This window comes from Canis lupus, chromosome 10 (genome assembly GCF_011100685.1).
Source record: "Canis lupus familiaris isolate Mischka breed German Shepherd chromosome 10, alternate assembly UU_Cfam_GSD_1.0, whole genome shotgun sequence".
In the NCBI taxonomy this organism is placed as follows: domain Eukaryota; kingdom Metazoa; phylum Chordata; class Mammalia; order Carnivora; family Canidae; genus Canis; species Canis lupus.
The window spans coordinates 57,759,416-57,773,563 of record NC_049231.1 but is presented as its reverse complement, the minus strand read 5'-3'; the positions used below and the strand labels follow the sequence as shown (position 1 = coordinate 57,773,563).

The window sequence follows — 14,148 nt, the reverse complement described above, 5'->3', positions numbered from 1 at the left end:
ATCTTTCCTTATGGGATTTTAAGTATATATGTTAGTCTTTTTGAAATTGTCCCCACAGGTCCCTGAGGATATGTCCTCCCTACCCTATACCCTTCTTCTTTGTTCTTTAGATTTGGCAATTTCTATTAATCCAATTTCCATGTCCATGGATTCTTGGCATCTTCTTTCCATCATAAGATAATGTGTCTTTCAGTTTTAGAAGTTCCATTTGTTTTTCTTTATATCGTTGAGTATAATTATAAGAGCTACAGAAAATCCTTGTCTGTTAATCCAATATCTGAATTAGCTCGGGGCATTGTCCTCATTTTCTTTTCTCTTAAGAATGGTTACCATTTCCTATTTTTCTGTAGGTTGTATCCTGGATGTTGTGAATGATGCATTGTAGAGTTTGGATTATACTATGTCCTTCCAAAGAAGATTGGATTTTTTTTAAGTAGGCAGTTTTATTGCCTGGACCTTTACTTATTTTCCTTAAATTTTATTTTATTTAAATTCAATGACTTAACATGTAGTGTATTATTAGTTTCAGAGGTAGAGTTCAGTGATTCATCAGTTGGATGTAACACCTAGTGCTCATTATATTATATGCCCTCCTTTATGCTCATCACCTAGTAAACAACAACCCTGTTTGTTCCCTATAGTTAAAAGTCTCTTATGGTTTGTCTCTCTCTGGTTTCGCCTTACTTTATTTTACCCTCCCTAGCTGGACCTTTATTGAGGCTTCCTTTTATAGTCAAGTTTTACAAATATACCTTCCTCTTCCTGTCCTCCCCCAGCACTTCTAGTACAGTGCTTTACATACATAGTCTGTGATGTTAGACCTTTGGCTTATTGAGATTTACACATAACTTTCATATTTATAGAATGAATGTTTACTGTATTAAGTAGCATGGCAAGCTTTGGTATAGAATTTACTTATCACATTTCTTTAATAGCTAATTGGGTTCTTGAAATATTTCTAGTTTTCCTCTTCATTGTTAGTAAACTAAAGCCTGAGATTTTTTTTTTCTTCTAATTTTAGGTGTTTTGTACTGTTACATTTGATTCATTAGAATCCAGTATAAAGTCTGACCGGATTATAACAGCCATAAAGTAAGTTATGTTTTTTAGTAAGTTATAAAGTATGTTGGTATGTCCTAAAACATGTTTGATATGTTTTAAAGTAAGTTACGAAGTTTCGGGATCCCTGGGTGGTGCAGCAGTTTAGCGCCTGCCTTTGGCCCAGGGCGTGATCCTGGAGACCCGGGATCAAGTCCCACGTCGGGCTCCCGGTGCATGGAGCCTGCTTCTCCCTCTGCCTGTGTCTCTGCCTCTCTCTCTCTCTCTCTCTCTTTCTCTCTCTGTGTGACTATCATAAAAAATAAATAAATAAATAAAGGAAGTTTTGAAGTTCCAATATACAATTGAAGCTCATGTACTATATTATTTTTAAACATTATCTCTGTATTTTTGTTTATATAATAATGATTTTTAAGGTATTTTTAACATGGGTATATTCAGTTTAGTCTCTGTCTCTAGAACCATTCCTCAGGACAGATATGGATAGGTTGTTCTATAATAAATGAGAGCAAATAAATACACAAGAGTCACAGTTGCTGAAAAGAATCTGGAAGCTGTTAATAAGTTTAAAAAAAAAAAAAAAAAAAAGCCTTACCTAATCCAAGCCACACTGGAATTTGTATTCAGAAATACTTGGTTCTCCTCCTCTGTTCCTAGAAAGCCAGCAGTAAAATCTTACTGATCGATTGCAGATGATGAGAATCTATGTTACAGTCCTCACCAGCACCACTGCATCAGAATCCTGGTACTCACAGCCACAGTTCTTTTCTTTGCTCAGTGCCTAATACAGTTACTTCCGTTTCCCTTGGTAAGGGTCTCAGAAGACCACAAGTCTCAGCCTCCCTCTTCCTACTGCCTCACTAATGATGATAACCCCCAGCATCTTCAGGATAGCGCCACTAATTGTTTTTCACATATCTGATAAAATTGACAATGCAACTGTGTGTATAAGGCAAGATTATTAATGTAATCATAATTCTTTTGGAGGGAGCTCTTACACTTTCTCTTTTAAATTCCCATCTGAGGGATCCCTGGGTGGCGCAGCGGTTTGGCGCCTGCCTTTGGCCCGGGGCGTGATCCTGGAGACCCGGGATCGAATCCCACGTCAGGCTCCCTGCATGGAGCCTGCTTCTCCCTCTACCTGTGTCTCTGCCTCTCTGTCTCTCTCTGTGTGACTATCATGAATAAATAAATAAAATCTTTAAAAAAAAAAAAAAAAAAAAAAAAAAAAAAAAAATAAATTCCCATCTGAGCCCAAACTTGGTTGCCCTCCCTTTGCTCACTTTGACTCCTTTCTCTTCAAAGAGGCAATACAGTTTCATAAGAAAGAGCACTGAGGTTGGCCGGAGCACCTCTTTATGTTCTAGTCTTAGGTCTGCAACCTATGTAAATAAAAGGGCACATGCCAGTCATGCTGGCATCTTGTAAAATACAGGTGCCAGGCTAATGATCTGTATCCTCTCTAGCCCCCCCAAATCTGTTATTCCTATAGTCTTTAGGAATCAGGGTTTTCGATTTCTCTTTCTCTTCCCAAGACTGTGGTTTATGGTTATGCAGATTTGGCCCTAACCTAGGATTTTTAAATCCTCTGCACAGAGAACTGCCTTTTGTAATTACACTCACCCAAAGGGGACACTAATTGTGCTAAGACCCTGTATATACCTCATTTAAATATAAATCTGGTTTCCTGCTTCCAGGAATTGTGTTTCCTCTCATACTTATTTTCTCTGTTGTTCTGGGTATAATCATAACATTTTTCATTTCAAACTCTGAAAAAAATCTTCCCTATCTGATCTCCTGGTTGCTTTCCCCTATATCACTTCAGTTACTGATCTTCACTTCACATATTGACTGGGAGAAAGATCTTAATTCCGAGATTTAACTAATGTGTTTATAATTTAAGATTCATTAGTTACTGATGCTTAAAAGTAAATGTCTACAGTCTTAGTATACAAATAGAATACTTGTATCTATATGATGTTTTTAATTTTATGCTTTTTGTTCGTAGTGGAATAAAAGATAAAAATTTCATGCTGCACTATGAGGTAAGGTGAATTTTATCCCCAATATTTTATTATGAAAAATTTTCAGGCTATAGCAAATCCGAAAGAACTTAAGAGTGAATACCTATATACCCACTCACTACCTAGGTTCTACTATTAACATTTTATTATGCTGGTCTTATATATCTGTTAAGGTAGATTTGGGCATTGTTCTTTTATTGCATGCAGAAGAGAATTTAGAGATAAGTTACAGTTTTTAATCAATAACTTGATGTTCTGAATCATACATAAAAGTAGACAGTTTTATTTTAGTCAAAAAAGTTGTCCCCATTCACGTGTCAACAAAAGTGGGGCTTTACAAATACTTCAAATGACAAATCACTTCCTCCCTTTAGTTCTTAAATGTTCATGTTTTTACTCATTTGGATTGACTTGATTTATAGCTAAATCCTAAGGGACTAGATATGACATAAACACTTTAATTTTAGTATTTGGAGCATATATGCTGGGAGACTAGTTGTAAAAGTAGCAAGTCACTTCACTTTTGAGTGACCATTGGTGGCTGTCCAGAATGCCAACATCTCAGTTTTGTTGAACCTGCTATACTTACTTGAGAACATCTCATGTAGACAGTAATTACTAGAGAATATCCAGAAACCTGGAGATTTTCACAGGTTTTGAGTCCCTTATATCCTGTTGTGGATATAATCAGATGCTACAGAAGGCAGAGAGGAATTACAATAGAGTAAAGCATATACTTTGTCCTAAGCTGCATAGCACATGGCAGTCTTTAAAAAGGGCAGCTGTGAAAAATGCAGCTCTAGCTTATTACAGGGAACAGAAATGAAGGAGGGGTAGTAAAAGGATATGGGCTGTATTGCTATATCATTTCATTTTTTAAAAACATTTTATTGTAAAGTAAAACACATATACTGAAATGATATAAAACAAAGGATGGCATAATGACTTTTTATAAGGCAGAGACCCTTGATAACCACCACCCAAATCAGAATAGAAATGTTCTTAGTCATTCCTGAAGCTCCTCCATGCTTTTCATCCTAGCCTCAACACTCTACTTTCCCTGAAAGTAAATACTATCTTAAATTTTATAGTAATTAACTTCCTTGCTTTTCTAGTATACATCCCTAGACACTAAGTCTTGTCCATTTTTTAAAAATTTGACATTTCTGTAAATCTTTTAATCCATAGGTTTCACCTCCAATATGTTTTCTTTTCAATCTGTCTGTTAAACTCCCAGAGCCATTTGACTGTAGAGTTCCCTGCAATCTGGATGTTGCTGATTACACACTCATGATGGAATCCAACAAGCTTCTGTCTTTATAACTCCTGAAAATTGACTGCTAGATCCAGAGGCTTGATCAGAATTCATGTACCATTACTCCTTTTAAAAAATATTTTGTTGGGAGATCATTGGGTGGCTCAGCGGTTTAGTGCCTGCCTTCAGCCCAGGGTATGATCCTGGAGTGCCGGGATCGAGTCCCACATCAGGAACGAGTCCCACATCAGGCTCCCTGCATGGAGCCTGCTTCTCTCTCTGCCTATGTCTGTCTGTCTGTCTGTCTGTCTCTCTGTGTCTCTCATGAATAAATAAAATATTTAAAATAAATAAATAATTTTGTTAAACTGGACTTCTAAATTTTATGGGGCATTTCCCAATATTTTAAATGATTGCAAATAATCATATTCCTTTGAGACACTATATTGGTCAAATAAAATAGTTTGCAACCTCTGACTAAAAACCCTTACTGGAAAAGATCTGTTTCCTCAATGCACATTTCTTTTTAAATCTGTATATATTTTTCTTATAAAAATACAGTCTTTTATCATCATTAATAATTTAAACACTATAGAAATTATGTTATAGATCCCCATAACCATTTACTTCCCACTCTGGTTCACATACACACTAGAAATAGCTACTTTTAGTAATTTGGTGTGTATTTCAGATAGCCAGACATTTTCTGTGTATACAAATGAACTTTAAAAAAAGTGAGATTCTATTTTGTAACTTCTTTTATTATTTTGGTACTATATCTTAGATATCTTTCCATGTCAGTTGTTTATGTATCTGTTTTTGTTTTTAAGTTTCCTCCTTATGCCACTAATGAAATTGGCAAAGTCACTGGTGTGAATAGAAGAGAACTTGGACATGGTGAGTATAAATTTATAGACTTACATGGTATTCTTACAAAGCCTCCATACATTTATGTTTATTATTTTTTATTCTAACTTAGGTGCTCTTGCTGAGAAAGCTTTGTATCCTGTTATCCCCAAGGATTTTCCTTTCACCATAAGAGTAACATCTGAAGTCCTAGAGTCAAATGGTAAAATAAAGTTTTCCTCTAGTCAAGAAGACCAGAATTCCATTATATTCTTAACTTTTTATAACTATTGTTATATTATGCTTATTGTCACAGTGCCCAAGTCCATGATATGTGCTAGTTAATCATATATTGTATAAATCTCTGTTCTTAGCTAATGAGGTTTTTTGAGCCCAATATAACAAGTATTTCTCTTCATGTATCTGTTATAACAGATCCAGTTGGGGTTATTTATTTATTTTTAGAAACAAACCATAGAGCAAGGCCAGCTTAGAGAGAGAAAGGGACAAAAGAGAGTGATCCATTAGGCAGGGGACAGCTATCATGTATCACAGACATAAGTAGATAGCACAGGGAGAGAGGTACTTAAAATTAAGTACCCGAGTCAAGGCAAGGTATGGCCATTAGAGACAGAAAGCTCACAGAGATCTCAAAGATGTAGCAGACATTGATCAGGTAGTCATAGGTATTGAAAAAGAACAATAAAAAAAAAAACCATCTGAATTTAAACTAGAGATTTTCTGTTCTCTACCTGGTATGACTAGGCTGTAACTTAGGGTCCATGAGAGAGCCAGAATCTGTATCTTAAACTGCCTTCTGATTAAGCAACAAAAGAGGCATGGTGGTTTTCCTGGGAGGTTTCTTAGAATCTATAACACTGCTGTCCAACAGAACTTTATGTGATGATGAAGTTATCTCTGTGCTATGCAGTTAAGGGACTGAATTTATTTCAATTAATTTAAATTCAGTAGCTACATGTACATAATGAATGTAATGAGTGTCGTACTGGACTGTGTAGTCCTGTAGTTTGTGGTTTAGCAGAGCTTGTCTTAATTGCTTTTAAAAAGAAAGAAGGAAAGAATACTAAATATTTATAAGGAAATAATAGTAACAATTTTCTACATTAAAAAAAGTCAGTATATTATTAAAGCAGGTATTTTTGCTTCTATAGGATCATCTTCAATGGCATCTGCATGTGGTGGAAGTTTAGCATTAATGGATGCAGGTAAAAGAATTATGTCTCAAAACTAATGCTTTAACTGTATTTGATTTTTTTTTAAGATTTTTATTTATTTATTCATAGAGACAGAGAGAGAGAGAGAGGCAGAGACACAGGCAGAGGGAGAAGCAGGCTCCACGCAGGGAGCCCGACGTGGGTCTCGATCCTGGGCCTCCAGGATCACACCCCAGGCTGCAGGTGGCGCTAAACCGCTGCGCCACCGGGGCTGCCCACTGTATTTGATTAATATAAAATATAAGATCTCTTTAAAATGGATTTTGGTTAGACTTGGAGAAGTCAGATTACAAATTACCAAACCAGTTCAGAGCAAGATAGTTAAAAACAAAGTACAGCTTCAACTGTACAGAGTATCTTTTTTTTTTTTTTTTTTTGTACAGAGTATCTACTAGAATTCTTATCTGTAGCAAAAAGGCAGAACTATTAACTTGCTTGGTGATCCAGTGAGCTTTCTCACCTTCCAAAAGGTAAAGAGCTCTGCAGTTGATTCTAAACCAATGAAGTTTGGATCAGCAAGCAGAAATATTTAGGACTCATAAAGGAAAGTAACCATGTAATCTTCCAGTCAATGTATGCAAGCCATGAGAAGAACAATACCACCCATAGAAATGGTACATAGAATTTTAGGAAGAAAGAGCATAAGAGGTTCAGTATAATCTCTCGGTTTAAAACACCAAAAGGGAAAAAGAGTCAACATAAGAGGTTCTGAAAATAATTTCTGTATCTCACCAATGATGCTGTCCAAGAAGAAAGAAAAAAAGAACCTAAAGATACTCAAGAGGCTTTGTAAGGAGCTCCCTCTAAATTCACACATTTGTAACGCAGAAAACAGGTCATAGGTAAAAGCACCATATGTATGATATGAATGAAGAATTTGATTGAAGATAATTAGCTTTATAGAGACAGCTACATTTTATCTGGTTCTAAAGGTTGATTAGGATCAGGGCCTGTATTTAATGTGAAAGGAACAACATGTGCAAAGTTACGAAGCAGTATTGTGTGTTTCTGAAGTGTATTTGAAAAAAATAAGTAATGAATTGGGTCCAGACTTTAAAGGTCATTGTTGGGACGCCTGGGTGGCTCAGCGGCTGAGCACCTGCCTTCGGCCCAGGGTGTAATCCTGGAGTTCTGGGATCAAGTCCCACATTGGACTCTCTGCATGGAGCCTGCTTCTTCCTCTGCCTCTCTCTCTGTCTCTCTTGAATAAAAAAAATAAATAAATAAAGGTCATTGTTATGCTAAGGATTTTGAACTTGAAGGTAGTATTTTGCAACTCAATATTCTATGAACTGGATATTGTTCCTGCTGGATATTGATTATTGTATACCATGAAAAAAAATTCTGTTCTAAATTACATTTGAGCAGGGTTAGGCAGATTTATGTAATGTGAGTTAAACTTTAATACACTGATGTGAATTCTCAATCTCTAGGAACAGGATATGTACTATTTCCCAAACTTTTTTTTTTTTTTTTTAAGATTTTCACTTATTCATTCATGAGAGATGTAGAGAGAAAGGCAGAGACATAAAGGGAGGCAGGGAGCCCAATTTGGGGCTCATTTCCAGGGGCCCGAGATCACACCCTGAACTGCTGAGCCACTCAGGCATCCCTCTCAAACATTTTTGACCATAGAACATGTATAAAAATTTCTTTGAAAGCAGATAATGGGGAATTCAGGAGAATATGATGTAGAGGGATGGCTGACTTGAATCCGATTTTTTTTTTTTCTTTTTGGTAGTTTTTCCCAGCTTAGGTGATAGACCTAGAAGGATGAAGTGGGAGGAAATGGAAACTTGGGAGAGAGAATAAAATTGGGGAAACCAGATAGGAAGAAATGTTGTCAGAGCAAGAAATAATGTGGACTTGGACCAAAGGAGTAGCAATGGATGTTTCACTATTTAGGGGAAAGGTCAACTTTCTAAAAAAATTTAAAGGATAAACTGTCAGATCTTTGTGACTTTATAATAAATGAGGAAAGAAGTATTGATTCTGGCATGAGTATCTTAGTTTTACATTCAACCAAGATAAGAAAGGCAAAACGGAAGGGATTTATTGGATGTGATTACATTTTGAATATATGTGCATATATAAGGTGTTTGGGGGACATTTAGCTAGAAATACCTAATAGGCAGATTGGCTATACAAATCTAGGGCTTAGCAAACACAAATAGAAGAGAAATATTTTTAGGTCATAAACATTACTGGTTATGGTTAAAAATAATGGTGATAGTGAGATTGCTTAGAGAATATGAAATGAGATCCCCTGCCATACTCCTTTTTAACTGTAAGTTCCAAGTGATAAAAACTTAAATGTTTTGTAAAAAACTGAAACATGGAAGATTCTACCAAAATCTTAAATAGGAAAAAAAAATTTTTTTTCTTTTAAAAATTTTATTTATTCATGAAAGACAGAGAGAGGCAGAGACATAGGTAGAGGGAGAAGCAGGCTCCATGTAGGAAGCCCCATGTGGGACTAGATCCTGAAACTCGAGGATCACACCCTGAGCCAAAGGCAGATGCTCAACCGCTGAGCCACCCAGGCATCCCAGAAAAACATTTCTAAGCAAAATCCAGGAACCATGATTGCATATAAGTTAAAATTCTGTACAGGAAAATAAATCAAAATAAACAAAGTCAACTGACTAGGAAATAATATATTTCCTTTAATAATCTATATTTATATTTAACAATGATATACTGCCCATATTGAAAGAGCTTTTATACATCATTAAGAAAAAGACTAACAAAGAAAAAAAAGAAAAAGGCTAACAACCAAGTAGGAAAATGGTTGAAGGCCATGAACAAGCAATTCACAGTTAAAGAAATAGAAGGGGCACATAGGTGGCTCAGTTGGTTAAGCATCCAACTCGATCGTAGCTTGGGTTGTGAGTAAGCCCTGAACTGGACTTCACATTTGGCTTAGACCCTACTTAAATAAACAAATGAACAAATGGTTTACCAACATTAAAAAAAGTTTAACCTCATTCATAAAAAATAAAAAATAATAAGCTACCATTTTTACCCTCTACATGAGCAAAGGTCCAAAGATTTGATAGGAATTAACAAAGTAGAACAGCAGGCACCCTCAAATACTGCTGTTAAAAAAATAAAATGCTATATTGTGAAGGCAGTTTGCAGATTTATAATAAATGTAAACCCACACACCCTGACTCAGTAATCTCACTTCTGTCCTGTGGTTTATAAATCCATGCAGGGAGTACTAAGCAGCCATTCAAAAGAATAAGGTGGAACTTTGTTGCATTATGTGTCAATATCTAGGGTATGTCAGTAAGTGAAAAAAAGCAAGGTGCAGAATAGTGGTGCATTCACTATGCTTCCATAAGTAAAGAAAATAAAAGATTACACTTTGATTCATATTTGGGCACAGAAATTTTCTGGGAGGATACTCTAAAAAACCCTGCTGGTGGCTTTCATGGAAAGGTGAACTGAGGGGTTCAGGCTGGAAGGATATACCGGGTAACATGGTTACTTTTCAAAACAAGAAGATAAACATACCAAAAGCAAAAGACAAATGGATTCCATTAAGAGTTAAGTTTGCTATTTTTATAGAGGTTTTTGTGAGAACAGTGATTACCTGTTTAGAATTGTTTTAAGAGGCTTTTATCATATGCTTAACAAGAAATGAGGTAGTCAGATGACCTTTCCAGCTTAGTTCTGACTGTCGAATTTAAAACACCATCTACTTACATTAAAATAAATATCAGAATGATAAATATGTGTTAGGCTGATGTACACATTACATACAAGCTCTTTTTCTCAATTATAGGAGTTCCAATTTCATCTGCTGTCGCAGGTGTGGCAATAGGATTGGTCACCAAAAACAATCCCGACAAGGGTGAAATAGAAGATTATCGTTTGCTGACAGATATTCTGGCAAGTATATCCATGTCTTCAAATATTCAATGGTGAAGATGATACATATTTTATAAGCATTGTACATATTTTATAAGCATTGTATGCCTAGAATAATAATAGTACTTGGAAATAGAGGCCCTTGTTCTTTCTTTCCTCCTCTGCATATTAATATGCTTTGGATTTTATAGGATATGAATATAAAATATATATATATGTTACAGTATAAATATCCATAATAGCTCACTTTAGGGTGATTGTAAATGAAATAGCATTTTATCGGGTACCAACATGATCTTAAAGTGAGGTTTTTTTTGTTTTTTTTTTTTCTTAAAGATTTTATTTATTCATGAGAGAAACAGAGAGAGAGGGAGAGGCAGGCTCCCTGTGGGGAGCTTGATGCAGGACTCCATTCCAGGACCTGGGGATCACACCCTGAGCCGAAGGCAAATGCTCAACCACTGAGCCACCCAGGGGTCCTCAAGTGATTTTTCTGATGAAACAGTTCTAACTTATTAAAGAGACTCAAATTAGAAGCAGTAGTAATGTAGAAGATACTTTGTATTTAGTCTTAGAGGCCATGGTTTACTTCTACCGCTGTTTTTTAAAATTCCTGTATAGTGACTGGGTAAATTTTGTTTTTGTTTAAGACTATATCATAATTTCTTAAATTCCTTCAGGGAATTGAAGATTATAATGGTGACATGGATTTCAAAATAGCTGGCACCAGTAAGGGAATAACTGCACTACAGGTATTTTAAAACCTATTTTGTTTCACTTTTATAATATTTAAATAATGTCATGAATTAATATTTATATATATATATAATTTTTTTTTTTTGCTTTTCTACATTAGGCTGATATTAAGTTACCTGGAATACCAATAAAAATTGTAATGGAGGCCATTCAACAAGCCTCAGGTAAGCTAAGCCAGTGTGCCTGATTCTCTTTCCATCATTGTGTTATTTGCTAATGGCAACTATAATTCCCATTAGGCATACTATTAGAAATGGGTTTTTTATGATTTTTAATAATAAAATGTGATCTCTGATCACATTTATTTTCTACACAGTTGACCTTTGAACAATGTGTGTTCAAACTGCACAGGTCCACATTATATGTGGATTTTTTTTTAGAGTTGACAGCAAAAGCATTTATTTACAACAGCAAAGCATTTATTTACTACTCCCCATCCCACCAGAGCAACTGAAGGCAGATGGCACAGATGTTATGCCCTCTGCACTCTGAGTATCCTGAGAGGCCTGCTGAGACCATCAGCAGCCCCTGGGGAGTGACCATGACTGGGCAGGGCTGTAGTCTGCTGAGAGAGTGGTCCTGTTGAGCATCCACAGAAGTCTGGGCTGAAGTGAAAGCACATGTCCAGAGGGCAGGGACAGCACTGAGTGAGAAGTCCTTGCACTAAGTCCTCTGTGCCTCTGGGGTTAGGGAGGGACCTACTCCACACCATGGCACCTTGACCTTGAGGCCTCCTGGAGACCAGCACAATCACATGTAGCCGTAGGTGACAGTGTATGGCCATGAGCCAGTGGTACATGTCCAGGCAGATGCAGCTGTACTGTGCCTTCATGCAACTCTTGTTGCACACAGGCCACTCAGGGGTTGCCACTGCTGAGCCTAACCCACCAGGCTGTGGAACTCTGCCATCCCAGAGCCAGCCCCATATCCCAGCTAGGCTGGCTAGCATGCCTATGCACAAATATTTTTCAAAAAATATACATAAAGCACTGTAAGTATGTTTACTGTTCCTTATGGTTTTCTTAAGTTTCTTTTTTCTAGTTTACTTTATTGTAAGAATACAGCATATAATAGATCTACAAAATGGGTTACTAAACTGTTTCTTTTTTTTTTTTTTTAAGATTTTATTTATTCGAGAGAGACAGAGAGAGAGAGAGAGAGAGGCACAGACACAGGCAGTTGGAGAAGCAGGCTCCATGCAGGGAGCCCTACGCGGGACTCGATCCTGGGTCTCCAGGATCACGCCCTGGGCTGAAGGCAGCGCTAAACCGCTGAGCCACCCGGGCTGCCCGTACTTAACTGTTTCTAGTCAACAGTAGGCTATTAGTAGTTAAGTTTTGGGGGATCAAAAGTTGTACATGAATTTTCAAAGTCGGGGTGGACATCCCTAATCTCTAGTTGTTCAAGGATAAGCTATAGTTAGAATTTTTATTATGTTTTTATCTTTCATAGTGGCAAAGAGGGAGATACTACAGATTATGAACAAAACTATTTCAAAACCTCGAGCATCTAGAAAAGAAAATGGACCTGTTGTGGGTAATGTATTAAAATTATTTATTCCATGACAAGGTAAACATTAATATATAAAGATATATAATTAAATTTTCTTTAACTCCATACACAAAACAAAAATATTTTAACTTGTTTCTATAGTTTAAATACTTTAAATTTGGAGAGATATTTTTAGACATTAGACCTTTCAGAAAGTTTAGTTAAGTAACTATTTTTCTATTTCCCATGAAGTATTTTTACATGTGTCTAAGCGAAAAAAAAGTTTCTCTGATCAAGATAATGTTTTAAGTGTATATATGTTATTGCATTATTTATAATTTTGTCTGTACTGCATTTCAGAAACTGTTCAGGTTCCATTATCAAAACGGGCAAAATTTGTTGGACCGGGTGGATATCATTTAAAAAAGCTCCAGGCTGAAACAGGTAAGAGCTGTATGAAGTTTGGGGATTGTGTTTTATTATTTTTATTTTTATTTTTCTTAGGGAGGGAGAAGGGAAGAAGAGGAGAGAGAATCTTAAGCAGGCTTCATGCCCAGCCCAGCATGGAACCCACCTTGAGGGCTCCATCTCAATCCTGAAATCATGACCTGAGTTGAAATCAATAGTCAGGCACTTACCTGACTGAGCCACCCAGGAGCCCCAAGCTTGAGGGTTTTAATGGTAGGCCATCTAGGTTGCCATTTCAGCTCTATTGTGTTGCTCCAAAAATATGTTTGAGAAATTAATAAGAGAAAAGAATGTAACACTGGCATGTCTTTACTGTAGGTTTTTCTGTATGCCTCTTAATAAATCAGCATTCTTAACTATACTCAAAGAAGATGACCTAGAATTAATCAATTTCTTTGCAACATTTTAAAATTGAAGATTTAGAAAAATGTTTAGTTTTTCACTTTAAAGGATTTTGCTGTCATTTTCTATTCTGCTATTTTTCACTTATTTAGACTCTTGTATTTAAAGAGAATGTATAGAAATAGTATGCATTGTTTTTTCTGGAGGCAGTATTTGAGTTACCTAGTACTTACCAGCTTTGAGGTTATTGAAGGAAGATGAGAAGCAGAGTTACCTTACCTAGCTCTTTAGATTGAGAAACCAACATGATTTCATCCCTCATCCATCTGTGCACCACTCTAAAGAGTAATAGAAAGAAGAAAAGTTGAGGAAAAGATTCTAGTAGAGTTTCTACTCATAATTAAGAAATCAAAACTAAACCTTCCAAAATGAGAACTCATATCTGCTTTCTCTTAAACTGTGAGCTCCAAGAGCACAAAGACAGTGACTCACTGTTGTTTCCCTAGGACCTAGTGCAATGTCAGATACATAGCAGGTGTGCAATGTGTATTTGTTGGTGAATGAATCTCTTCATTCCTAAAGCAGTGACTAAATATAATACAACCCTGTCTGCTCTCACATCTACTTCTAAGACTACATTGGAGTAAGCAAGTTAACTTTAATATGTTAAATTATCTTTTTAAAAGGAGTAACTGTTAGTCAGGTGGATGAAGAAACATTTTCTGTATTTGCACCAACACCCAGTGCTATGCACGAAGCAAGAGACTTCATTACTGAACTGTGCAAAGATGATGTA

The 14,148-nt window shown here is 36.2% G+C and overlaps 1 protein-coding gene across 1 annotated transcript in view; it reads left to right on the top strand.

Moving 5' to 3' along the window:
* Nucleotides 1-14,148, top strand: part of PNPT1 (polyribonucleotide nucleotidyltransferase 1) — a 42,773-nt gene that overhangs the window by 23,559 nt on the left and 5,066 nt on the right. The window contains exons 14-24 of the mRNA XM_038551300.1: nucleotides 1,022-1,092; nucleotides 3,068-3,104; nucleotides 5,169-5,235; nucleotides 5,318-5,407; nucleotides 6,357-6,410; nucleotides 10,210-10,316; nucleotides 10,976-11,047; nucleotides 11,152-11,215; nucleotides 12,504-12,587; nucleotides 12,903-12,986; nucleotides 14,039-14,145. Coding sequence (XP_038407228.1) covers nucleotides 1,022-1,092; nucleotides 3,068-3,104; nucleotides 5,169-5,235; nucleotides 5,318-5,407; nucleotides 6,357-6,410; nucleotides 10,210-10,316; nucleotides 10,976-11,047; nucleotides 11,152-11,215; nucleotides 12,504-12,587; nucleotides 12,903-12,986; nucleotides 14,039-14,145 — 837 coding nt within the window. The remainder of the gene's footprint in view (nucleotides 1-1,021; nucleotides 1,093-3,067; nucleotides 3,105-5,168; nucleotides 5,236-5,317; nucleotides 5,408-6,356; nucleotides 6,411-10,209; nucleotides 10,317-10,975; nucleotides 11,048-11,151; nucleotides 11,216-12,503; nucleotides 12,588-12,902; nucleotides 12,987-14,038; nucleotides 14,146-14,148) is intronic.